Below are 26475 nucleotides of genomic sequence, written 5' to 3'. Positions count from 1 at the left end.
TGCAAATAATTATGAATAATTAAGACTTTATTTGTTGTCATTAATAAAATCAATATTTACTGGGAATACAATACATATGTGCTCTTTAAAGAAACAAAGATATTTACAATTGTTCCCTAGAATTAATAATTTCAGAAATCTGACCAAGTTTTATTTTTATGATATTTTAATATTTTATGATATATTTTATGATATTCTTATATTTGTTTGGAAAGCATATTTTGTGACTTGGATTTTATTGTTTTCTTTTTGATTCTTCAATTGAAGAGATATCTACTCTCACTTTTTTTTTAACTCACATAAGCCAATTAATTCCTCTATATGGTCCTTAAGCAGAATCACTGTTAATTAGTTTCATGTGTTTTTTTTATTCTTCATTTATCCCAATTTTAGAATAAAGGCTACAACCCAGTTACCAGAAAATAGAATGCATGCAAAGATTGGCTCAAGGCATTTCCTTGCAAAAACTTAATCTAATTTTATTGAATTCCAATCTTTTTTCACACCCTCATTTAAAGACTACACCATTTCTTGCTCCAGACTTGCTTTCATTTATCGAAAATTAAGTATGTTTGATAGATTTTTTTCATCCAAAGGGAAGGAGAGCATCTAAATCCATTATTTTAGATAATGCCTTTTTCTCAAGGAGTTAGAACAACCCGACCCCTATATTTTTAAACAAGAATCAAAATTTTTTTTATTTTAAATGTGGAAAGCAAATTGTAACTGTCATGGGTACCAATGCCTGAGTGAAATGGCCTGGGAGAAAAGAAGGAAAGTGGAAAAGGAATGGAAGCAAAAGTACAATTGCTAGCAATTCAGTATAGAATTTGTAACCTTACCAAGAGCTCATTCACATCGGACATGACATTTGTTTCCATCCTTATTTTTTCCTTTCCCAAAGAGTATGTCGTCTTATAAATCTTTTATGAATAATAAACCAAGTGTTCAATTCCCTTTAAGTGTGCCTATATGTGTGAAATACCGTGTGAGTGTTAAAACAGACAGAAAAAATAATTTTATGCCTTCCTTCAGGAGTGTCACTGCTTACTGGGACAAAGAGACAATGAGAGAGTATCAGAGACCTAGAAAACTTTGGCTTTATTCCACTTCTGCCATTTTATTGGTATGTATGGGGGGGTAGGGCTGAGAGACAATATGTTATGAATGTTTTGGACTATTGCTAATAAACGTAGTTTATTAGTTCTCTTGCTCAGAGTTCTCTTGCTCAGAGCTGTCCATTTTCGGACTAAGCACTCGAGGTCCAAAGTTTCTCCAGTTAGAACTAAGACTCAAATCTTCCCATAAGGACGCTCTTCTAAAAAAAATCCCTGTACTTAAAAACAAATGTGACTCACAGGTAAAGCTTAAAAATACTTCCCCACACGGTTTACTAAAAGACGTTTCACACGAAGAATTGTAATGTGAAAATAGGAGGAAAGGGAAAAGTAAGCTTACGTTTTTAAAGGGAGTCAGGCGAGCCCTCAATAGGAAGAATCGTATTCCAAAACTTAAATTTTGTTCCTTCCTCAAAGGTGACTTTTCAGCAACCATGTAAGTAGCAGGGCAATGAAGGGAGCCCTACAGAGCTGCACCCGGAGAAGCGGGAAAAAATTCATACAACTGATGATCTACATACAATGAATACACTTGACCAGTTCTCAAAACTGCCCAACCCAAGTCTTCCCCAAAACCTCTCCCTCAAGAAGCCCACTTGCCCTCACTTCTAGACATTCTATTGATCCACCCTGGCGTCCTTCAACAGGTAGCGCCAATGACAGGCTGCAAAGCAGGGGGCCCAAGCCTACTGGCCAACATCTATGTCAATCAAATATTTACCTCCCTCTCTTTTTCTCTCGTTTCCCCTTCCCATTTCATTTCCTAGGCTTTTCCTTTCGGACTATCCTCCTCTTCGTTGCCCCCTCCCTACGTTTTGTTCCACGCCTCGCGACAGCTAAATTAGGCCTTGCGGAGCCTAGAGCCTAGGAGGATTGGAGCCTAGGCCCTTCCCTTCGTTAGAGGTCCAGGCACTTGTCAGCCCGGGAAGGAGGGGGCGTGGCTACAGCAAGAGGGGCGTGGCGGAACTAAGTGGAGGGGGGCGGGGCTAACTAGGGGCGGGGCGAGGGCCGTGCTTGCCGCCCACGGCGGGAGGGCGGAAGGCGGAGTCTGCGGTGGAGCTTTGACAGCTCGTTCAGGACCACGGACAGCGTCGGGCGCCGCTAGAGCAGAAGGAGCTGCGGAGCGGCGGGAGCCTGGCTGGACCCACGCCCGCGAGCCTGCCTCCTCCGTCCGCACCGGCGGCTTCCTGGGCAGGCTGAGCAGGCAGTGAGTGGCGGCTAGAGAGTCTTTCCCTCTGCTTTGGGATGTCAACGTCGCCTTCCAGCCTGGGCTCCTTCACACCTGTGTGTGTGTGTGTGCGTGTATGTGTGTGCATATGTGTGTGTCTGTCTGTGTATGTGTGGGAGGCGTGTGACGGTCTGTGTTGCACGAATGACTGGCCCCTCCCGCCGGCTGTTGCTGTGGGTCACCTGCAGATGCTTCGGGATCCAGGCTTTGGGGGATGAGGAAGGGGTAGGAAAGCTTTCGCCTCCTACTCTCGCCTCTCTTTTCCTATTGACAGAGAGAAGGGGGAAAATGTAGCATTGGCAATAATAGGGTTGAGCTCAGAAGGTGGTGGCTGAGTAAATAAATGTCATCCCTCTCTACATTGGTTTATTTTTTTATGTAAATAAAAATCTCTCCTGCTGAAGCTTTAAGAAGAAATCCCGCCTTTGACAGAGAGATAGATAGTCTTGGTCTATTGGACTCTGGTTTTTTTTTTTTTGATTGTATAATAATGATGATATAATGCTAATGACGATGATGACACTGCCTTTTATTTTTACCCCAGTGCTGATAAAGCGTAGCTACAGCTGGGCTCTTTGGAAATGGGATGCATGAGGAATGAAGAGGAAAAATAGTGTTGCTTTTGGAGTAGGGTTTTTGTTTTTGTTTTTGGAAATTTTGGTTTTTAGAATTTAAATGTACAAAACAAAGTCGGATTTTCCCTCAACCCCAGGTCTTTTAACTGACTATGTTTGTAACATGAGAACTGGCTACTGCTTTGAATAATGAAAAGATAATTTTTTTTTACCTAGTTCAAATTCCAGGTGTTAATTCATCTTTTCTTTGGATTTTTCTCAACAGTTTTTAAAATGAAGAAGTTTAATTTCCGAAAAGTTTTGGATGGTTTAACTGCCTCCTCCCCTGGCAGTGGTAGCAGTAACAGTAGTGGTGGGGCTGGAAGTGGTTCCGTGCACCCAGGAGGGACTGCAGGGGTTCTCAGAGAGGAGATTCAAGAAACACTGACTTCAGAGTATTTCCAAATTTGTAAGGTAAGTTTGAAATTGGGTTGAAGCCTATATTTCTCTATTTTGTGCTGTGAGAAAAGGATAACAATATCAACAAAACATAACACTCTGGTGACTGGAAATTGTTGAGATGCCATTATTAGAATCTGGTGCAGAGAACTCTATGGATATATCATTTTGAATTAAGATATTACTGGCATCATCTTTGGCACCAATAGTACAAACAACGATTGTTTCAGGGGGAAAAAGGGAATTGTGAGATAATGTCCAATACTGAATTTTTTAAATAATTCCTTAATAAATTGAAGATCATTATAGTTAATCCTTTATTGTCAGAGAAACATTTATTTCACTGTATTGTTAAAGCTAATAACATTATTCTAGAATTAAGAGGGCAACAGCTAAATGGACATAATCATTTAAGAAGATCTGATGGCATCGTTTTAAATTATTGTTTGAAATTCTGACTAGAAAGCACTTCCAGATTCTGTAAACAAACCAGTAATAAATTTCATGGACATAATTCTTTTAGAAAAATTTGATGCTTTTAAGAACCCAAACTTTGCTTGTGTTCACAAGGAAATATTTTTAATAACTATACTTGAACTTATGTTGAGCTTATAAATAAGAAAAAGATTTTCTGATGGGAGAAACTGTACAAAATGTACAAAACACACATTATGTTTGTATATTGAGATTTACATGCTTTTTGACATAAAATTATTTTTAATGTTTACGTCCTTTGTAGGCATTACTTAGGAATATGTTTTTGAACTTGTGTTATTAAAAAGACAGTCATGCACATAATATCTGTATATGGTTTTGAGTTTTAATATAAAAGAATAAATAATAATGTTAAATAAAGAAATTATTACTGTAGTTACAAAAATATTTTTGAAATTACCAAATTATTTTTCAATAAGCAAATTATGTATAGTAAGTTTTGATTGTTGACTGTTTTCAGGAGGGTAAGAAAACATAAAAAATGTTGTTATTAACATTTTATAAAATAGTTTATAAAAATACAGTTTATTTGGAGCTAAATTAAAAGCAGATTTCATTCTACCATCCTATAAAGTTTGTGGATAATAAATTTTATATACAAAATTATATATAATGTAGTCATCAATATAAAATTGCTGTTATTTTTTGTGAAAATTAGAGAGGGGGTTATTGTAATCATGACTAACACATAAAGTCTAATGTTCACTTTTTAACTTAAAAGCAGGGGAAACATACTCACATGATCTTATCTCAGACATATAGCTATTTCATTCCAAGGTTCTGAAAATTGTTCAAATTCTGTTTATTAATATGCTAACGATATGAAGTTTTAACAGAAGTGAACGTATTATTTTACAAAAATAACTTTTGAAATATAATAGCATTAAACTGCCAAGGATATTAAGCTGATAGGGATAATTTTAAATTTAAAAGTTTAGGGAAATGGGTGAATGCAAGAGAAGAAGTATGGTATATAGTTATTTTCCTATTTATTCAGACTCTCATATTAAGGGACAGTCATAGAGAGTGGCAGAAATGAAACACATGTTAGTTTAAAAATATGGCATAGTAGCAAGAATCAGAAAATTTGTAGTTTATTAAAGTTTTGCCATTTTCCAGGCATAGAATCATAAGAAAACCATTTATGTGCCTGGAGTCATCATTTTCTCAGCTGTAATGAACTAATTTCTTCTCTTACCTAAGAAGTTATTAGATTAGAGATGACAATTAGAAACAATGGAAAAAAGGGAAAAGGTGATGAAATGTGTATTTATGTTATTGGTAGACTTTTAAGCCCACCTCAAATTTGCTAGAATGAATATAACCATGATGTAATAATAATTTATCTAACACTTTTCAAAGAAATTCTAAGGATAGAGAGCTATATAACATGAGGGCTAATGTATACAAATCTTACCAAATGGAATCTTTGGTTAATAATGTGATTTAAAAAAAACTTGGTTGTATAGTTACATGATTGTATTATAAGTTAACTGGTCTATAGTGAGATATGTAAAAATTGATTTGAGAAATTACAAAATTTGAACTGTTACTAAAATGAATATTCACTTGGACTTCCTCATTAAATGTGCAAAGAACATTCTATTCTGAGCATTATACACTTGGCACCTTTTTGATATTTATGCTTTTTCAACATTTCCAACATAAAGTATAAACCTTGAATTTCCTCTTTTGAAAACCATGCTTCTATATTGAATTGGTCATTAAATACTATTTATTTCTTTAATGTTTCTAAATTTTATTCCCTTTATCTCAGTTTTGTTTATTCTACATATTTTTCTCATTTGATGTCTTGAAATCATTTTCTAATGAGTCCTTATACCCTATTCCTATTTATTTTATACTAATGGTTATTTCTGGAATATAATGCTAATGATGTCATTTCCCTGCTAAAAGTTTTTTTCCCTAAAGCAGTAATGCCCTACAAACAAGGCTTATGTGAAAATGCCAGTAAATGACATCTGTTACATTATATAAATATGACTATTTTATTGGCGTACATTTATTTGACAAATTATACAACTGAAATGTGTAGTCAATAAAGACATGTTTTTATATTTGTTTTGTTATATAATATTATTCATATGCAGTTAGTAGGAAATTTGCTAGTCTTAGGAAAAAATATAAAGCTACAATTTTTATAAATGTGATATCTTATACAAATGTTTTAGAAACAGATACAGTAGAAGAAATTTTGGTCCAAGGTCAGTGAAAAACAAATTAATGGATTGTTTTACACAGTCTCTTTTAAGTGCAGTCTGATTGCATTTTAATGCCATGTTGTTCAGATATTTGTGAAATATATAAAATTGACATATTAAGAAGCAATTTAATAAAATACAAAATTATTTCACTGTTCTATAAAATAAACTTCAAACTGCTTAACTTGAGCTGTATATAATTCATTTCACAAAGCATTCCTATTTACCTTTCTACCCTCATTTATTTGATTATCAAAGCACACTTCATTCTATAAAGCACCATATTTTATGATATCTTAGTATCTTTTATATTCTACTCCTGTGAGTAGAATATCGCTTTCAGTTTTAATATAATTAGCATTCTCTGCTTTTATTTATGTTGGGGGGGCCATACCTAGTGGCGTTCAGGGGTTACTCCTGGCTATCTACTCAGAAATCGCTCCTGGCAGGCACAGGGGACCATATGGAACACCAAGATTTGAATTACCTTTGATCCTGGGTCAGCTGCTTGTGAGGCAAGCACCCTGTGCTATCTCTCCAGCTTCTCCCCTTTTATATTTTTCTTCATAATTCAAACACTACCTCCATGAAATCAATTCTAATATCCCTCATTTTTCTGCCCCAGTATGTGTTAATATTTTTTCCTTTTCCATTTTCCTATATCACTGGGCATATACTCGATGTGTGAATTTATCATTATATGATATTTTTTAATTCTGCCATTATATTGTTAGAACTCTTGAGACACACATATTTTGTTTCCTTATCATTGTTATGGTGTGTGCCATCTTATATGCCAGTTTTTCCATTGAATAAAAGAGAATTTTAGTTTCACCTATTATCTTAGAGAATGAAAATCTCTACCAATAGGGCCTACTTATTGATTTTTTTTTAAAGAAGTCTCACGGGAGATTTTGAAACAGAGTCAATATTGAGACAGAGGTTGTTTTCTTGGGGTGTATGGCACACCTAGCAGTGCTCGAACTTACTCTTGGCTCTTGGCTCTGAGTTCAGGGAACATTCCTGGTGGGCTCAAGGGTCCATTAGGTATGCTAAGAACTGAACCTGGGTTAGCCACATACAAAGAAAGCACCCTACCTGGTATGCTATTGTCCAGTTCTGGCAGTTTAATAGATTTTATGAATAAGCTAGTAAAGACATAATAGGTTGATTAATAAAAATATATTAGAGCAGGTAGTCATTTATATTTGTCTCAAATTTTTATTTTTAATTTTATTTTTATTTTTAATTTACAAGTTGAGAATAAAGTTTTTACAGCTTAAAGTTGGTTTTTGTAAATATATTTGATTTACATTAAACTTTGATTTATATAATCATGACATTTCAAAAGTATAGCTTAATGAATCTCCATATGTGTATACATTTCATTGCATACACCACCAAAATTCTTCTCATTTTTATTTTCCCTTCTCTGATAAGTGCCATATTTTTTATGGCATGTCTCACTATATTTTAAATATTGAGACTTTTAAACTTTTTTGGCCACCGATGCTCCTACACAGCTCTCAGTAAACCTGAAGGCCACTCCCAGTGGTACTTAGCCAGCATGGTTAGATATCTCAATATAAGAGCTTGAGGATGTGGTGGAACTGCTTGGATCCAATAGTCCACCAGACTAACTGGGTGGTACTTGGGGAACGTGTGGTAATAGGTAATGAATTTAGGACCTTTCCTTGTACATGCAGCAATGTGTCTGTGATCCCTGAGCCATCTTTTTGGCCCTTTGTTCTCTAATTGGAGTTTTCTGTTATAATTTCAAGGAAGAATATGGGCTTGAAGAGCAAGCCTGATTTTAAGTTCTTTAAAGTATAATAAGATGTGATGATTTGAAACAAACTTATTGTAAAGACTTTCCAGACATATTTCTCATGTAAAAGGACTTGACACACATGCATGATTTTGTGTATTTATCCAAAGTAGATAACTAATAGGTACTAACTATATAAAGTATAGATTGATATGTATATATCTATCTACAAGAACATATGTAATTTATGTCTGTAGTTAACTGACCCATACCTATTTAGATTAGGAACAAGAGACTATGATTATTCTAGCTGGAGAGTTTATTAGTTTCCAGTATCTGATAAACTATTTTCATCAATTTGTGTTTTACAAAGAAAATGGGAAGTTTTTTAAATATAAAATTGAATGAATTAAAATTAGAGAACTTCATTCTATTTAATCTTCATAAAGTCATATAAAGAAAGAAAATAAAATGTTAATGTTTTTGATGCTATAGATAAGATATTGAGTCCAGAGACTTTAAGCAGTATTCTTAATTATCTGAGTTAGCAAAAGACAAAACTGGGCCCGGAGAGATAGCACAGCGGCGTTTGCCTTGCAAGCAGCCGATCCAGGACCAAAGGTGGTTGGTTCGAATCCCGGTGTCCCATGTGGTCCCCCGTGCCTGCCAGGAGTTATTTCTGAGCAGACAGCCAGGAGTAACCCTTGAGCACCACCGGGTGTGACTCAAAAACAAAAACAAAAACAAAAACAAAACCAAAACCAAAGCAAAAGACAAAACTGTTTCACACAGCTATTAATTGCTTCTCTTTTTTTTTTGTTTTTTGTTTTTTTGGGGGCCACACCCTTTTGATACTCGGGGGTTACTCCTGGCTAAGTGCTCAGAAATTGCCCCTGGCTTGGGGGGACCATATAGGACGTCAGGGGATCGAACCGCAGTCCTTCCTTGGCTAGGGCTTGCAAGGCAACCACCTTACCTCTAGCGCCACCTTGCCGGCCCCATATTAATTGCTTCTCAAAGAGGTATTTTTCTTGTTTTATCTCTCTGATTAAAAGGGACAAAATGATAAATTCCTCAGGAAGCTTAGTTGAGAAGATAATGAATATATGTTTCCTCTTTCTTCAAAAATACATGCCCAAATTGTTTACTTCCACCACATTATTCTGACCTCTTACTTTTTTTAGCCTAAATGTTTTAGTATCTCTCACTCAGGCCACATGACAGTTTTATCTTAGACTATGAAGAATCCTTTTACTATTAAATTATATTTCATCTTGCTCAAAACTGTCTTATATTTTATCTCCCTTAAAAACAAAATCACCTTTCTTGTTATGTCTTATAAACCTCTATATGATCTGCACCTGAACAAGACATTTGTTGTTGTTTTCAGCCACACATGGTGATGCTCAGGGGTTATTCCTGGCTATGTACTCAGAAATCACTCCTGGCTTGGGGGAACCATATGGGATGCTGGGGATCAAACCATAGTCTGTCCTAGGCTAGCACATGCAAGGCAGATGTCTTACTGCTTGCACCACTGCTCCAGCCCCAGGACAAGACATTATTTTAACTTTTATTTGTTTCCTACTCTGTAGCTACATTGACTTTATTCCAGTGTTTTAGATAAGATTCCTCCTGCTCAAGTAATTTGATTACTTGCTTCCCTAGCATCATAAAGTTTAACTGCCAATTTTGCAGTTAAATTTTTCATTTACCACAGCTCACCCGCATCTTCCCTCACCTTTTTTCTGATTACATTTGCTTAAGTACACTTATAACTTATTTAATTGCAAACATATATTTATTTTCTTGCACTTTACTTTCCATTGTAATTTGTCTTCTTTAGGGCAGGACTGTTTTGTTCGTAACTATCTTCTAATTCATAGACTAGTTCATGTCATATAGAAAACAATTAAAGGTTGGTTGAACAAGTGAATAATTGAGATCAAGAAAGTTTATGGCATAATATGTCAAGATAAAAATCAGATATTGTTTTTAATAGAATCATAAGAAAGAATTTTATTAAATAAAATTTATATTGCACAGAGACAGGAAGCTATTTGGTGAAAGAATGATGCGTTTAGTAACATGGCATAAAATTTCCAAAAATACATGAAAAATTATTTAATTAAATTTCAGTTTCCAGGGAAAAGAGGGGGAGCGAGAGGAGTAATATGCCTGCCCTAGAGGCAGGAAAGGAGGTGGGTGGGTGGGAGGGAAACCAAGGATAATGGTGACAGAAGATGTGTGCGAGGGAAGGGTGATGTACTTGTAAACCTGAAATTAATCATGAATAACGTTGTAGCCACGGTGTTTAAATTAAAAAAAATTTTTTTAATTGAGAAGTATATAAGAAAAATTATTGTTTCAGAGTTATAATTTTAGATGAACATAAGTATTAGATTGACATTGAAAATATGTGGAATGTTCTAGAACCAATTAACAAAATAGACAAAAATAAATATATCACCAGAACCAGATGGCATAATCCCTGAAGTTTTAAATAAACTGAAATATTAACCAACTCTTTATCAACATTTATAAGCTACTTTTATAAAAGGTTATGGCGTCAAACCAACATCTACATAAACAGCATAATTTTCGATGGAAAATGAAAGTGTTTTCAGGATCTGTATAGTGGACATATAATAGGATGTTCTCATATGTATATGTATATGTATATGTATATGTACATATATGCATAAAATCCAAAACGTAAGTGTTGGCTGTGGAGAGTTGTAGGATTCTACAAAGCTAAAAGAAATTAAGTGGCCTGATAGCTTTATGTTTTCTACATTAAAACATTTTAATTATTATAAATGTGTCACATATTTATATAGATTCTTATAGTTTTTATGTTGATAATTATTTTTTATATTTTTACATTTTCACATGGTTTTACTAGAAACTTTTGTAAGATTGGCATAACTCATAATTACAGTTTCCTATTCATCTATCAAAATAACTATACAAGATAATTGGTAAATAAAATGTAGTATAGTTGATACTATCGGATAACATATTATGAATAAAAATTTTCTGACAAATGGCAACATGCTCTCTTCACCAGAATGGAGAATAGATATTATTAAGAAATTGGTTGTGGAAAAGTTACAAAGGTAAAGGATATTGTACATTTGATGACTAGAACCCAACTATGAACATTTCTGTAACCACAATGCTTAAATAGAAAAATTATTAAAGATTTTTTAAAAAGAAATGGAAATGAAGGAGCTAAAGAGAGTGTACCATGGGTATAATACTTGTCTTGCATGTGGCCAACATGGTTTGATCCTTGGCTCCCCTAAAGTTCCCCTGAGCCCCTCCATAAGTGGTCTCTGAGCATAGGGTAAAGATAATACCTGAGCACAGCCAGGTATAATACCCTCCCCCTAAAAAATACATACAGAAAGGGAAAAGGCAAACCTAAATTTCTTAGAATTGAAATGTTAAAAAAAATTAACAACTCAAAAAGAACTTAAGAACTTAAGAATCAGAAACCACAGGAGGCTATTCATTACTGTAGGCTCTCTATTTTGTTCGAGAATTTAAGAATGGAAAGTTGAAGGACAAGGTGAAACCTGAGATGACAGTCAGGAAGTTTGTTTACATATATTTTTATTACTGTAAAAAACAATCATTTCTCAAAAAAGGTTCTTTAATCTTTGTATGCTGTCAAAACATTGGTTTGTTAGCTTCATTTAGTTTAGTTTCTTTAGCTATTAAATAGTACTGTCATATGTTATGAATATTGTCACAGAACTAATTTGAAATCTCACATAATTATCAAGTTTTTGTGGGATTATTACTAGTGGTTAAATTATACTTTTTTTGGGAGGGGCACATCCATTTGATTCTCAGGGGTTATTTCTGACTAAGCGCTCAGAAATTGCCCCTGGCTTGGGGGGACCGTATGGGACGCCAGGGGATAGAACCGCGGTCCTTCCTTGACTAGCGCTTGCAAGGCAGGAACCTTACCTCTTGCGCCACCTCACCGGCCCCTAAATTATACTTTTATTTAAAACTTATTTTAAACTTTTATGTATTTTTGTAGACTTCATCTCTCTTCACTTGAATATTTATGTAAAAATATATAAAATTACATTCCGTAGTTTATTTTAAATAAGATAATGGTTGTATTGGCTTCCCATACTATCTGCAATTTACATGTTTGTTTTAGTAAATATAACTTTGACTTTTTCCACTAACGACTTTGGAAGGAAGCTATACTTTAAGCACTTAAGTGTGATTTTTCTTTATAAGAAAACATTAGGCTTTTGTTCCTATTTGTCAAAATAATGATCTTTATAAAACATTTTGCCTATATTGACAATTCTTTTTATAATTAAAAGCCAACTTTTTATTCTTTTTAGTAATTGAAAGGCTACATTCATGTGCAACTATTTTTATCTTTTTATTTGTTTAATGTATTTATTAATTTGTTTATATCTTTTTAATTATTAATATCTCTATATTATGCTAGGGATTCATTATTAGCTTTTAGATAATGCTAAAATATATTTGTAAGGATTGACAAAAAATTTCTGATTAAGTCTTTCAGGAGGACAAGAAGTTTGGACCATTCCTGGTGATTTTTAGGGCTTATTTCGGGCTCTGGGCTCAGGAATTAATTTTATCAGAGACCATCTGGGTTACCAAAGATCGAACTCAGGTTAGCTGCTTCTAATATTCTGTATTGTCATCAAGTCCCTGTGGTTAAGTCTTAAAAAAAGACAAAAATAGAAATCATATTAAAAGAATTTAGAAAGTGTGGTTGCAGTGGATATTCCTGGGAAGAGGAGTAAAAAATATTTAGGGCTGGAATAATAATACAGAGGGTAGGTTGCTTGCTTGCCTTGCATGTGGCTGACCTGGGTTCAATTCTTGCCATTACATGTGGTTCTCCTCAATCTGTGCTAGGAATGATCTCTGAGATCAGTGCCAGGAGTAAACCCTGAGCACTACTAGATGTGTCTCCCCAATCAAATATTTTCATTTTCCTTGAATGAATACAAGAAATAATTTTGAAGAACTTGTTCAAAAGATAGCTTTAGTTATTCAACATTAGAAGTGATTAGAACATAAACCATTATCAGCCAAAATAATATAAAAATAATAATAATGATGCTTTTTAGGTTGATTTATCACCAATATCATCTATGGTATTTTCTCTACTTATGTAAGATATTAGAAAGATTATTATTTTAGTTTTATTGGTAGGCCTAAATTTTCCATGATATTGATAATATATAGAATGAATTTAAGCCTTATGATATAGAATTATATTTAATTGATATAACAAGTTTGAATTAGGAAATATGTAAATGCATTAACTTTAGCTGAGACTTATACTGTAGCCCATAAAGATTTCTTGAATTGATAATAGCAAAAATATTAGGATATGTATATTTACATTATAAATAAAATTCATAATTGTATAATGATGGTTTAAACAATGATTTAGCATCTAGATTTAGAAGTAACAACTGGTAGCTACACAAAACTTACATTTATTTTGTTTTTGTTTTGTTATTAATTTCAATGTTACAGAAATCTAATACTTTTCTTAATGAACACAATAACACATTGCATGATCAAGAAATTGTGTTAGATAACAGCACTTAATCATATTTGTTCACTATAAATTGACCAAAACTCTTCTATAAATCTGCAAACCAATAAAGTTTGTAAATTGTAAAATATTGTAAATTGAGAAGTTAGATAGAATCTGGGGAAAATTTTTATAGTTTGTAAATACCTGACTAGACAGAAGATGTAAAGCTAGTAAAGCAGACCTAGGAAACCTGATCAGCTTTACATAAGAAAAATATGAAAATAGAGGCAGATGATCTGACTCTTTTTTGGGAAAGAATATTATGAAAGAAGATTTTTTAAAACTATCACTATTGAGGATAGGTCAAGAATGGCAAAACCAAAACAAGTTAAAAACAAGCAGGCAAATCAGAACCACCAAGAGACTTCTGAATTATACTCAGAGGAGTTTGGTTAGAGTGAAATATTTTTAGTAGAATAATGGATGAAATGAATGCCATACCATAGTAGAGAATATAATTGATTAAAAAATGTTCTTTAAGAGTAAATAATGTAAGAAATTGTTTTTATTTAAAAAAAATGGTGGGAAAATAGCAGTGAAGGTGTATTTTGGTTAAATTTTTGATATGGGAGTATGCAGTTGAGCCATAAAAGAGAACAATTAAAACCATCAGATAAGTCAGAGAAAAGTGGAGAATAGAGGTAAGATTTTGCTTACAAGTAGTAAAGGTATCTGATTTGCATTTTTTTTCTTTCTGAGAATGCATATTTGCTTTTAATTTTCAGTAATCTAGACTTAATTTTCTTTGAGGTAAACTAAAATATAGGTTCATTAGAAGAGAACACTAGTTTCTTATTGCTGCTATACCAAGTAACAAAAAATACAATGACTTTAAAAAGTACAAATTTATTTCCTTACAGTTCTAGAAGTCAGAAGTGAAAAGGGGTTAGGGGTTAAACATAAGATGCCTCTTGGGCTGCATTCTTTCCTAGAAACTCTAGGAAAGACTGTTTTATCAACATTATTTATTTTTAAATTTAAGTAGTTTAAGATATGGTATTTTACGAAGATATTATGATTTAGTTTTGAATATACAATTCCATCATCAGTTCCATCACACTTGTCATCTTCCCTTCACCAGTGTCCCCAGTTTCTACTCTATTCCCTCCATCTTTTTGATAGACACTTTTAGTTTGGGGGGTCATAAACCAATCCAGCAATGTTCAGGTGTTACTTCTCACTCTGCATTCAGTGAGGTGTTGGTAGTGGGGGTTGGCACAGGGTTGGATAAGTCATATGGGATATGGAGAACCTGGGTCAGCTTCATGCCCTACTGCTGTATTATTTCTCTGGACAGAGATACTTAAAAAAAAACACTGTGATTTAAAGTACTATTATTGATGTTACTTGATATGGTTTCATGCCTGGTACAGTCCAGCTTGACACCCTTCACAAGAGTGAATACCTCCTGCTGCTCTTGTCTCAGTATTCGCTTTCATCCTATCAGCCCCTACAACCTCTCCTTTCTTCTTCAACTTTTCAAGGCACTCAAAATTCTTTGTTCCCGTCTGTCCTTAAAGGGTGAAGGGGAGGGGACATATAGTGGCTCATTTTTGCATACCCCATTACTCTGACACTAACTTTCCTGCTTCCCTCTTTAATGTTTAAGAATCCTTGTGAATATATTGGTCTCACCAGAATAAACCAGGTTAATCTTCCTATTTTAAGATGCATTATTTTACAACCTATATTTTATCTGCAGTATTAATTCCTAGTTCTTAATTCCCAATGCCAAGTAGCTTAAAACTACTACAGATTCATCCTAGAGTCTTTATTCTGCCTATCACAAAGATCTCATTGCCTTCACTTGACTCTTGTTTATATTTTTTAACTACTTTAAAGAAAACAAAATAACAACATAGAGAATAGTATAATAAATTACAGAAATAATTATTTCAACATTGCAAACTTTGCTTTCCTGTTTTATTATTTTTATATAAATCTTAGCTTATGTACTATTTTATTTATTTAAACAAAGATATCAGATAAGGATTATCTCATTCTTTCTCCTTAAAAATAGAAACTTGACAAGATTATTAATATAAAAATTATCAAAATTTCTTTATATAATACATATGAAGTTAATATTCAAATTTTCTTAGTTGTCCTATAATATTTCCTTGTAATTGGTTTATTTTAATTGATCTAAACATGGTCCACACTGCATTTTCACATAGTTTGGAATTATCTTCAATCCAATTTTGTGTAAACACAAAATTTTATTTTAGCTATATCAGCTATTCTATGCTTTCATGGGTATTGTTTAAATCAAAGATATTGCATCCATCTATGAGCAGAATGAAGTAGAAATATGTTGGCCAAAGTCTACTTTACCTCTAACTTAAATTATTTTTCTAAGTTACAGTCTTTAAGATTGAGATTAATAGCCAAAATATATTAAAAATACTTAGGAAATAGAAAGTTCTGAATGTTAATGAGGAAAATAATTTTACTTGAAACTTTTCACATGTAAATAATCTAATATTTTTGTTATTTATTTATTTATATAATTCAGAAAGTTTTCTTATTCTACGTCTCTATTATTCATTGTGATTTATTATTGGTTATTTCTTTGCATTTTTCAACTTTATCTTCACCAAAATTCCTCTACTATTTGAGGTAATAGTTAATGCAAATGTTTTCATGTATATATATATATATTTAAGTATTGGGAGAAGTAATCTACTTATTATGGTATTATTTATTATGTACTTATTGAATATCTGTTTCATGTGTAAATCTTAGAACTTTTACATAGGTTAACCATTTAAAACTGGTTTTTATTTGAGGTATTATAATATACAATATTGTTTTTGTTTATGAGGGCACATCTGGTAGTGATCAGTGCTTATGTCTGATAGGCCTGTGGGATCATATGAAATTCTGGGGGTTAAATCCTAGTCAACTACTTGTAAGGAATACACCCTATCTGCTGCACTGTTGCTCTGACCCAAATTATATTAATTCTTATATTAATTATATTATATTCTTTATTTTATTATTATTATATTTTATTATTATATTCTTATAATATATTCTTATATTAATTAATTCATATATTGATATCATTATATTAATGATAGAATTTCATGCTTAGGAGCCTTTCAATCTTATATCTTCCACCAGAATGTCCCCTTTCACCCTTGACTCAGGATCCCTCCCAATTCCTTTCTCTTTCTCCCCTCATTAGTAAACTTAGTTTTGGATAAGACTTCTCATTTTATGTTGCCTTTAAGCTTAATTTAGTATATCTGTTTTCATTTTCTGTTGCCTTTGGCCACTTGTTTCCTTACTACATTTCATTATATCCTGCATAGCATATGGTTCCCAATCTGGGCAAGAAGTGACCCATGAACAGACAGCCTGGAGTAATCGCTAAAAACTTCTATGTGTGGTTTTACAAATACATAGCAAAACACATGATTTATTTTTTTCTTATAGATAAATGTATTTCATTGATATATATATGTATATATATCATAGTTTCTTTATCTACTCATCATTCTTGGACTCTTGGATTGTTCTTAGATTGTGACTATTATGAATAGTGCTGCAATGAACATAGGAATGCAAATGTATTTTCAGAATACACTACTGGGGCCATAGGAATAGATGTCAAAAAGTGGAATTTCTGGGTCATATGAACACTCAGTTCTTAGTTGTTGTTGTTGTTGTTGTTGTTGTTTTGTGTGTGTGAGTGTGTGTGAAATATCCATATTGTTTTTCAAAAAAGTTGAACCAACATTCCCATCAGTAGTGGCTAAGTTTCTTTATCCCCATTTCTAGACCAACACTGGTTGCTTTTGTTCTTTTTCATGTGTGCTAGTTTCACTAGTGTAAGGTGATATCTCATTATTGAGATTTTCAGTTTCCCAATGATAAAAAAGTGATGCAGATAATTTTTAATATAATTTTGATTTTGAATTGTAGTGGGTTACATATCATTCACAGTAATATTTTAGGTACATATTAACATTGAATCAGGGGAATTCCCATTACTGAATTGTCCTCCCTCCACTTCTGTTCCCATCCTGCCTCCCATGTCCTCCACCCTCACCCCCGGGACTACGAGAATGAGTGGTCCCCACTGTGCCTAGGTTGCTACTTAGTGATCATATAGCTGTTTGGTCTTGGTACCTTCATTATTTCCCCTTCTAACTGTGGGGACGGGACTAGATAGTTCAAGTTGTGTGGTTTTGTTTGAGGAAGAGAAAAATAATAAAATGGGGTAAAAATCAAATATGCCAAAAATGGGCAGAGTCCTTCTAGAGGCTCTCATCTTCAGTTTGAGAAACGAAGGGGGAAAAGGTGAAACACCACAACAGTACAAAAAGAAGTATCAAATAAAATATGATGCAGATATTTTTTATTAAATAATTTATTTATTTAAACACTGATTGCATACATAATTGTAGTTGGGTTTCAGTTATAACAAGAACACTTCTCTTCACTGTGCAACCTTCCAATTACCAATGCCCCCATCTCTTACCTCCCCCCCTCGCTTGTACTCAAGACAGGCTTTCTATATCCCTCACTCACTGACATTGTTATGATATTCTCCACGTAGTTATTTCTCTAACTGCTCTCATCACTCTTTGAGGTGAGCTTCATATCTTGATCTGGTCTTTCAGCCCTCATCTCTGGGAATTATTTCAATGCCTTTAATTTTTCTTAAAACCCATAGATGAGTGAGACCATTCTATGTGTCTCTCTCTCTCCCTCTACTAATTTCACTCAGCATAATACATGTACATCGATGTACAGAAAAAATTTATGACTTCATCTCTCCTGACGTCTGCATAATTTCCATTGTGTATATGTACTACAGTTTCTTTTTTTTATATTTTTTTAATGCATAATTTTTTTTATTTAAACACCTTGATTACATACATGATTGTGTTTGGGTTTCAGTCATAAAAGGAACACCACCCATCACCAGTGCAACATTCCCATCACCCAAGTCCCAAATCTCCCTCCTCCCCACCCAACCCCCGCCTGTACCCTAAACAGGCTCTACATTTCCCTCATACATTCTCAATATTAGGACAGTTCAAAATGTAGTTATTTCTCTAACTAAACTCATCACTCTTTGTGGTGAGCTTCCTGAGGTGAGCTGGAACTTCCAGCTCTTTTCTCTTTTGTGTCTGAAAATTATTATTACAAGGGTGTCTTTCATTTTTCTTAAAACCCATAGATGAGTGAGACCATTCTGCGTTTCTCTCTCTCTCTCTGACTTATTTCACTCAGCATAATAGATTCCATGTACATCCATGTATAGGAAAATTTCATGACTTCATCTCTCCTGACAGCTGCATAATATTCCATTGTGTATATGTACCACAGTTTCTTTAGCCATTCGTCTGTTGAAGGGCATCTTGGTTGTTTCCAGAGTCTTGCTATGGTAAATAGAGCTGCAATAAATATAGGTGTAAGGAAGGGGTTTTTGTATTGTATTTTTGTGTTCCTAGGGTATATTCCTAGGAGTGGTATAGCTGGATCGTATGGGAGCTCGATTTACAGTTTTTGGAGGAATCTCCATATAGCTTTCCATAAAGGTTGAACTAGACAGCATTCCCACCAGCAGTGGATAAGAGTTCCTTTCTCTCCACATCCCCGCCAACACTGTTTATTCTCATTCTTTGTGATGTGTGCCATTCTCTGGGGTGTGAGGTGGTATCTCATCGTTGTTTTGATTTGCATCTCCCTGATGATTAGTGATGTGGAACATTTTTTCATGTGTCTTTTGGCCATGCATATTTCTTCTTTGTCAAAGTGTCTGTTCATTTCTTCTCCCCATTTTTTGATGGGGTTAGATGTTTTTTTCTTGTAAAGTTCTGTCAGTGCCTTGTATATTTTGGAGATTAGCCCCTTATCTGATGGGTATTGGGTGAATAGTTTCTCCCACTCAGTGGGTGGCTCTTGTATCCTGGGCACTATTTCCTTTGAGGTGCAGAAGCTTCTCAGCTTAATATATTCCCATCTGTTAATCTCTGCTTTCACTTGCTTGGAGAGTGCAGTTTCCTCCTTGAAGATGCCTGTAATGTCCTCTAGTGTTTTGCCTATGTGCTGTTCTATATATCTTATGGTTTTGGGGCTGATATCGAGGTCTTTAATCCATTTGGATTTTACCTTTGTACATGATGTTAGCTGGGGGTCTAAGTTTAATTTTTTGCAAGTGGCTATCCAATTGTGCCAACACCACTTGTTGAAGAGGCTTTCCCTGCTCCATTTAGGATTTCCTGCTCCTTTATCAAAAATTAGATGGTTGTATGTCTGGGGAACATTTTCTGAGTATTCAAGCCTATTCCACTGATCTGAGGACCTATCCTTATTCCAATACCATGCTGTTTTGATAACTGTTGCTTTGTAGTACAGTTTAAAGTTGGGAAAAGTAATTCCTCCCATATTCTTTTTCCCAATGATTGCTTTAGCTATTCGAGGGTGTTTATTGTTCCAAATGAATTTCAAGAGTGTCTGATCCACTTCTTTGAAGAATGTCATGGGTATCTTTAGAGGGATGGCATTAAATCTGTATAATGCCTTGGGGAGTATTGACATTTTGATGATGTTAATCCTGCCAATCCATGAGCAGGGTATTTGTTTCCATTTCCGTGTGTCCTCTCTTATTTCTTGGAGCAGAGTTTTATAGTTTTCTTTGTATAGGTCCTTCACATATTTAGTCAAGTTGATTCCAAGATATTTGAGTTTGTGTGGTACTATTGTGAATGGGGTTGTTTTCTTAATGTCCATTTCATCCTTATTACTATTGGTATATAGAAAGGCCATTGATTTTTGTGTGTTAATTTTGTAGCCTGCCACCTTGCTATATGAGTCTATTGTTTCTAGAAGCTTTTTGATAGAGTCTTTAGGGTTTTCTAAGTAGAGTATCATGTCATCTGCAAACAGTGAGAGCTTGACTTCTTCCTTTCCTATCTGGATTCCCCTGATATACTTTTCTTGCCTAATCGCTATAGCAAGTACTTCCAGTGCTATGTTGAATAGGAGTGGTGAGAGAGGACAGCCTTGTCTTGTGCCAGAATTTAGAGCGAAGGCTTTAAGTTTTTCTCCATTGAGGATAATATTTGCCACTGGCTTGTGGTAGATGGCCTTCACTATATTGAGAAAGGTTCCCTCCATTCCCATCTTGCTGAGAGTTTTGATCAAGAATGGGTGTTGGACCTTATCAAATGCTTACTCTGCATGTATTGATATGATCATGTGGTTTTTATTTTTCTTGTTATTGATGTTGTGTATTATGTTGATAGATTTACGGATGTTAAACCAGCCTTGCATTCCTGGGATGAAACCTACTTGATCGTAGTGGATGATCTTTTTAACGAGGCATTGAATCCTATTTGCCAGGATTTTGTTGAGGATCTTTGCATCTGCATTCATCAGTGATATTGGTCTGTAATTTTCTTTTTTGGTAGCGTCTCTGTCTGGTTTAGGTATCAAGGTGATGTTGGCTTCATAAAAGCTATTTGGAAGTGTTTCTGTTTGTTCAATTTCATGAAAGAGTCTTGCCAAGATTGGCAGTAGTTCCTCTTGGAAAGTTTGATAGAATTCATTAGTGAATCCATCTGGACCTGGGCTTTTGTTTTTCGGCAGACATTTGATTACTGTTTTAATTTCATCAATGGTGATGGGGGTGTTTAGATATGCTACATCCTCTTCCTTCAACCGTGGAAGATTATAAGAGTCCAGGAATTTATCCATTTCTTCCAGGTTCTCATTTTTAGTGGCGTAGAGTTTTTCAAAGTAGTTTCTGATTACCCTTTGAATCTCTGTCATATCAGTAGTGATCTCTCCTTTTTCATTCCTGATACGAGTTATCAAGTTTCTCTCTCTCTCTTTCTTTGTTAGGTTTGCCAGTGGTCTATCAATCTTGTTTATTTTTTCAAAGAACCAACTTCTGCTTTCGTTGATCTTTCGGATTGTTTTTTGAGTTTCCACTTCGCTGATTTCTGCTCTCAACTTTGTTATTTCCTTCTGTCTTCCTATTCTTGGGTCCTTTTGTTGAGCATTTTCTAGTTCTATTAGCTGTGTCATTAAGCTACTCAGGTAAGCTCCTTCTTCCTTCCTGATGTGTGCTTGCAAAGCTATAAATTTTCCTCTCAGTACTGCTTTTGCTGTGTCCCATAAGTTCTGAGAGTTTGTGTCTTTATTGTCATTTGTTTCCAGGAACCTTTTTATTTCCTCCTTGATTTCATCTCGGACCCACTGGTTATTGAGCATGAGGCTGTTTAACTTCCAGGTGTTAAAGTGTTTCTTCTGAGTCCCTTTGGAGTTCACAAATAATTTCAGAGCCTTGTGGTCAGCGAAGGTAGTCTGCAAAATTTCTATCCTCTTGATCTTATGGAGGTATGTTTTATGTGCCAGCATGTAGTCTATCCTGGAGAATGTCCCATGTACATTGGAGAAGAATGTGTATCCAGGTTTCTGGGGATGGAGTGTCCTATATATATCCACTAGGCCTCTTTCTTCCATTTCTCTTCTCAGGTCTAGTATATTCTTGTTGGGTTTCAGTCTGGTTGACCTATCCAGTGTTGACAAAGCAGTGTTGAGGTCCCCCACAATTATTGTGTTGTTGTTGATATTATTTTTCAGATTTGTCAACAGTTGTATTAAATATTTTGCTGGCCCCTCATTCGGTGCATATATGTTTAGGAGAGTGAATTCTTCCTGCTCTACGTACCCCTTGATTAATATAAAATGTCCGTCTTTGTCCCTTACAACCTTCCTGAGTATAAAGTTTGCATTATCTGATATTAGTATGGCCACTCCAGCTTTCTTATGGGTGTTGTTTGCTTGAATAACTTTTCTCCAGCCTTTTATTTTGAGTCTATGTTTGTTCTGACTATTCAGGTGCATTTCTTGTAGGCAGCAGAAGGTTGGATTGAGTTTTTTGATCCATTTAGCCACTCTGTGTCTCTTAACTGGTGCATTTAGTCCACTGACGTTGAGAGAAAGAATTGTCCTGGGATTTAACGCCATCTTTATTTCAAAATTTGGTGTGTCTTTTGGGTAGTCTTGTCTTAGATTAGGTCTTTCAGTTTTTCTCTTAAGACTGGTTTTGTGTCTGTGAAGTTTCTGAGCTGTTTTTTGTCTGTGAAACCATGTATTCTTCCATCAAACCGGAAAGTGAGTTTTGCTGGGTATAGTATTCTGGGTGAAGCATTCATTTCATTCAGTCTTGTCACAATATCCCACCACTGCTTTCTGGCATTGAGCGTTTCTGGTGACAGGTCTGCTGTAAATCTCAGGGAAGCTTGCTTGAACATGATTTCCCCTTTTGATCTTGCTGTTTTCAGAATTCTGTCTCTATCTGTGGGATTTGTCATTGTGACTAGGATGTGTCTTGGGGTGGTTTTTCTGGGGTCTCTTTTGGTTGGTACTCTTCGGGCATGCAGGATTTGATCACATATATTCTTTAGCTCTGGAAGTTTCTCTTTAATGATGTTCTTGACCATTGATTCTTCCTGGAAATTTTTTTCCTTGGTCTCTGGGACTCCAATGATTCTTAAGTTGTTTCTGTTGATCTTATCATAGACTTCTATTTTCGTCTGTTCCCATTCTTTGACTAATTTTTCCATTGTCTGCTCATTTGCTTTAAGTTTTTTGTCCAATCTCTCCTGCTGTATGGAATTGTTATGTATCTCATCTTCCACAGCACCAAGTCTATTCTCAGCTTCTGATACCCTGTCCCAGAGCTTATCCATTTTGTCATTCACTTCGTTTACTGACTTTTTCAGTCCTGTTAGTTGACATGTTATTTCAGTTTGGAGTTTTGTCATTTCTGCCTTCATATTTTCTTGGTTCTTATTAGTGTTCTGTTCAACTCGATCCATGGTTTCTTGGAGTCTGTTGAGCACCTTCCATATTGCTAGTCTAAAGTCCTTATCTGAGAGGTTGATTAGTTGTTCAGTCATTATCTGGTCCTCAGAATTGTCATCTTCATTCTCTATGTCTGATGCTGGCCTGCGTTGTTTCCCCATTGTCACACTTGTATTGTGGGTTTTTCTACGTGTTGTGGTGGTATTCATTGTCTATATGATGTAGGCAGCACACTCCTCTGGCTCCTCCCTTTCTGGATGGGCTGACTTGCCTCTAAGGGAGGGGAGTCCTCTGTGGATGAAGCCTCACACTGGGTCAAATCTTAGGCCCGAGCATGCAACAGAGAAGACAGTCCAGAGAGAAATGTTTGCTTCTGTGATATAGTGCCGTTCTTAGTGTGATTTTTCCTTCTTGTTGCAATGGTGTTCTTTCCTTAGAAAGAGTGCACGGCCGCGTAGCGAAGCGGAGCGGCCGTGCTCCTCTGAGCCTCTTTTTGCCCCACTCGCAAGAGTTTCACGCAAGAGGACAGTAGACAGACATAGACAGGTCACACTCACAGTCTTTCACAGCTGAGCCCCACTGGGCCGGTGTACTTTCGCGGATTTTCCCCGCCTGGTGTCACACACAGCGAGCCAGCTTTTACAAAGGTTAGCCGGTTTTTATGCTCTGAAGTCCCTCCCTGAAAATGGCGTCTGGGCGAGCGAGGTTTCTGGAGGCTCTTTTTGCCCCACTCGCAAGAGTTTCACGCAAGAGGACAGTAGACAGACATAGACAGGTCACACTCACAGTCTTTCACAGCTGAGCCCCACTGGGCCGGTGTACTTTCGCGGATTTTCCCCGCCTGGTGTCACACACAGGGAGCCAGCTTTTACAAAGGTTAGCCGGTTTTTCGTACTACAGTTTCTTTAGCCGTTCATCTGTTGAAAGGCATTTTGGTTGTTTCCAGAGTCTGGCTATAGTAAAAAAGTGCTGCAATTAATATAGGTGTGAGGAAGGGATTTTTGTATTGTATTTTTGTATTCCTAGGGCATGTCCCTAGGAGTGGTATAGCTGGATCAAATGGGAGCTCAATTTCTAGATTTTAGAGGAATATCCATATTGTTTTCCATAAGGGCTGGACTACATGGCATTCCCACCACCAGTGAATGAGAGTTTCTTTCTCCTCACATCCCCACCAGCACTGATCGTTCTTGTTCTTTATGATGTGTGCTAGTCTCTGTGGAGTGAGATGGCACCTCATTGTTTTGATTTGCATCTCCCTGATGATTAGTGATGTGGAGCAATTTTTCATGTGCCTTTTGGCCATTTGTATTTCTTCTTTGACAAAGTGTCTGTTCATTTCTTCTCCCCATTTTTGATGGTGTTAGATTTTTTTTTCTTGTGAAGTTCTGTCAGTACCTTGTATATCTTAGATATTAGTCCCTTAACTAATGGGTATTGTGAATAGCTTCTCCCATTCTGTGGGTGGCTTTTGTATCTGAGGCATTATTTCCTTTGAGGTGCAGAAGCTTCTCCGCTTAATAGAGTCCCATTTGTGCATCTCTGCTTTGACTTGTTTGGAGAGTGCTGGTTCTTCTTTGAAGATGCCTTTAGTTTCAATGTAGTGAAGTGTTTTACCTATGTGTTGTTCTATATAACTTATGATTTTAGGTCTGATATCAAGATCTTTAATCTATTTGCATTTGACTTTGGTGCATGGTGTTAGCTGGAGGTCTGAGTTCGCTTTTTTTGCAAGTGGCTGAACAGATATCGCAATACAACTTGTTGAAGAGGCTTTCCTTGCTTAATTTTGCATTTCTTGCCCCTTTATCAAAGATTAATTGATTGTATATCTGGGGAGCATTTGCAGAGGATTTTTAATATACTAATTATCAGTATATTTTTTAAAAAATATTAATTTCCTCTTCCCATTTTTGGATGTTTGTTATTTCTCCTTCCCTGTTTTTTTGTGCTACATATATACATATATTTAGTTATTCATAATACAGTTGTTTCAGGTATAAAATAGTCTAATATCAATCCCATCACCAGTGTGAACTTTACTACACAAATGTCCCTAAATCTTTTCCCAAATCTTCCCCCTTCAAAGACACTTAAGAGATTTTTTATTACTGCTTGCTCCAAAAAGCTTAGAGGAATGGCAAATTCAATTACCAGAAAATAAATTAAGCGATGTCAATTTGTAAGCTGTAATCACACCCACAAATTCAGTCACTATGTTTGACTGGGCAAGCTCATAGACTCACTTTTTTCTCAAACAAGATGAAAACTGAGTCATGAAAGATTATGGCTATGCTGGCCCATACAGCACAAAGCTGGCCAACAGGGAGGAGGGGGTAGGCCAAGCTCCCACCCTGCTGAAGCCATGCTTGCTGCTGCCATAGTCCAAAATCACCATTTCCTGATAGCCCTGCCTCATCTGTGACCCTTTATCATTACCATCAGGGTCATCAATCTGACTACACTTCAGTATGCTGGATTTTGGGCTGACATCACCAGGACATTTTGGAGTGAGTGGGTTCATCCTTTACCTGCATCTTCTTTCTTCTGGGAATCCTGACAGCTGTAACCACACCCCACAACACAGTCACAATGTGCAAACCAGGTTAGCTCCATAGACTTAGGCCTTTCTTGAACGAGATGTTTAACTGAGTTGCGAAAAATTATGGCTACATTGGCCTAAGCAGCAGAAAGCTAGCCATATCGGAAGGAGATGAGGGGCCAAGTCACCACCTTCTGAAGCCATGCTTGCTGACTTCATCACTCAGAATCACCATTTTTCTAATGGCCTTCCTTCATCACTGACATTATGTGATCCCCTTCGGGGACACCAATCTGACCACACTTTGGGTATGCCAGTTTGGAGGCCATTATTACCATGATTTTTTGGAGTGAATGAGAGAACCCTCCCCCTGTATTTTCCTTCTTGCAGGAGGCCCAACAGCTGAATATATGCCACTGAAAATCATAGTATCAGGAATAATTCTTTGAATATCTGGTCAACTACATTTGTTTCATGCTGTCATTCTAAAAGAAAAACCCCAATTTAACGGAATAAATAGCTAACAACAAGAACTTCTAAACCTTCTGCCATTGTTATTAATGACCTTAGTAGAGATAACAATAATGTTCACAAATATACTTGCTACTGTGCTTTTACTTTCTTTTTTTTTCAATTTGATT

The 26475-nt window shown here is 35.5% G+C and overlaps 1 protein-coding gene across 1 annotated transcript in view; it reads left to right on the top strand.

Annotated features, from left to right (window-relative positions):
• The first annotated feature begins 2221 nt into the window (after nucleotides 1-2221).
• The window catches only part of STXBP5L (syntaxin binding protein 5L), a 323518-nt gene continuing 299264 nt past the window's right edge, over nucleotides 2222-26475 (top strand). The window contains exons 1-2 of the mRNA XM_049785948.1: nucleotides 2222-2325; nucleotides 3187-3374. Of these exons, the coding sequence (XP_049641905.1) occupies nucleotides 3195-3374 (180 nt within the window). The 5' untranslated portion in view covers nucleotides 2222-2325; nucleotides 3187-3194. The remainder of the gene's footprint in view (nucleotides 2326-3186; nucleotides 3375-26475) is intronic.

Source organism: Suncus etruscus, chromosome 13, assembly GCF_024139225.1.
Source record: "Suncus etruscus isolate mSunEtr1 chromosome 13, mSunEtr1.pri.cur, whole genome shotgun sequence".
NCBI lineage: Eukaryota > Metazoa > Chordata > Mammalia > Eulipotyphla > Soricidae > Suncus > Suncus etruscus.
Note: the sequence above shows the minus strand (reverse complement) of the source record. Positions and strands in the feature narration are given on the sequence as shown.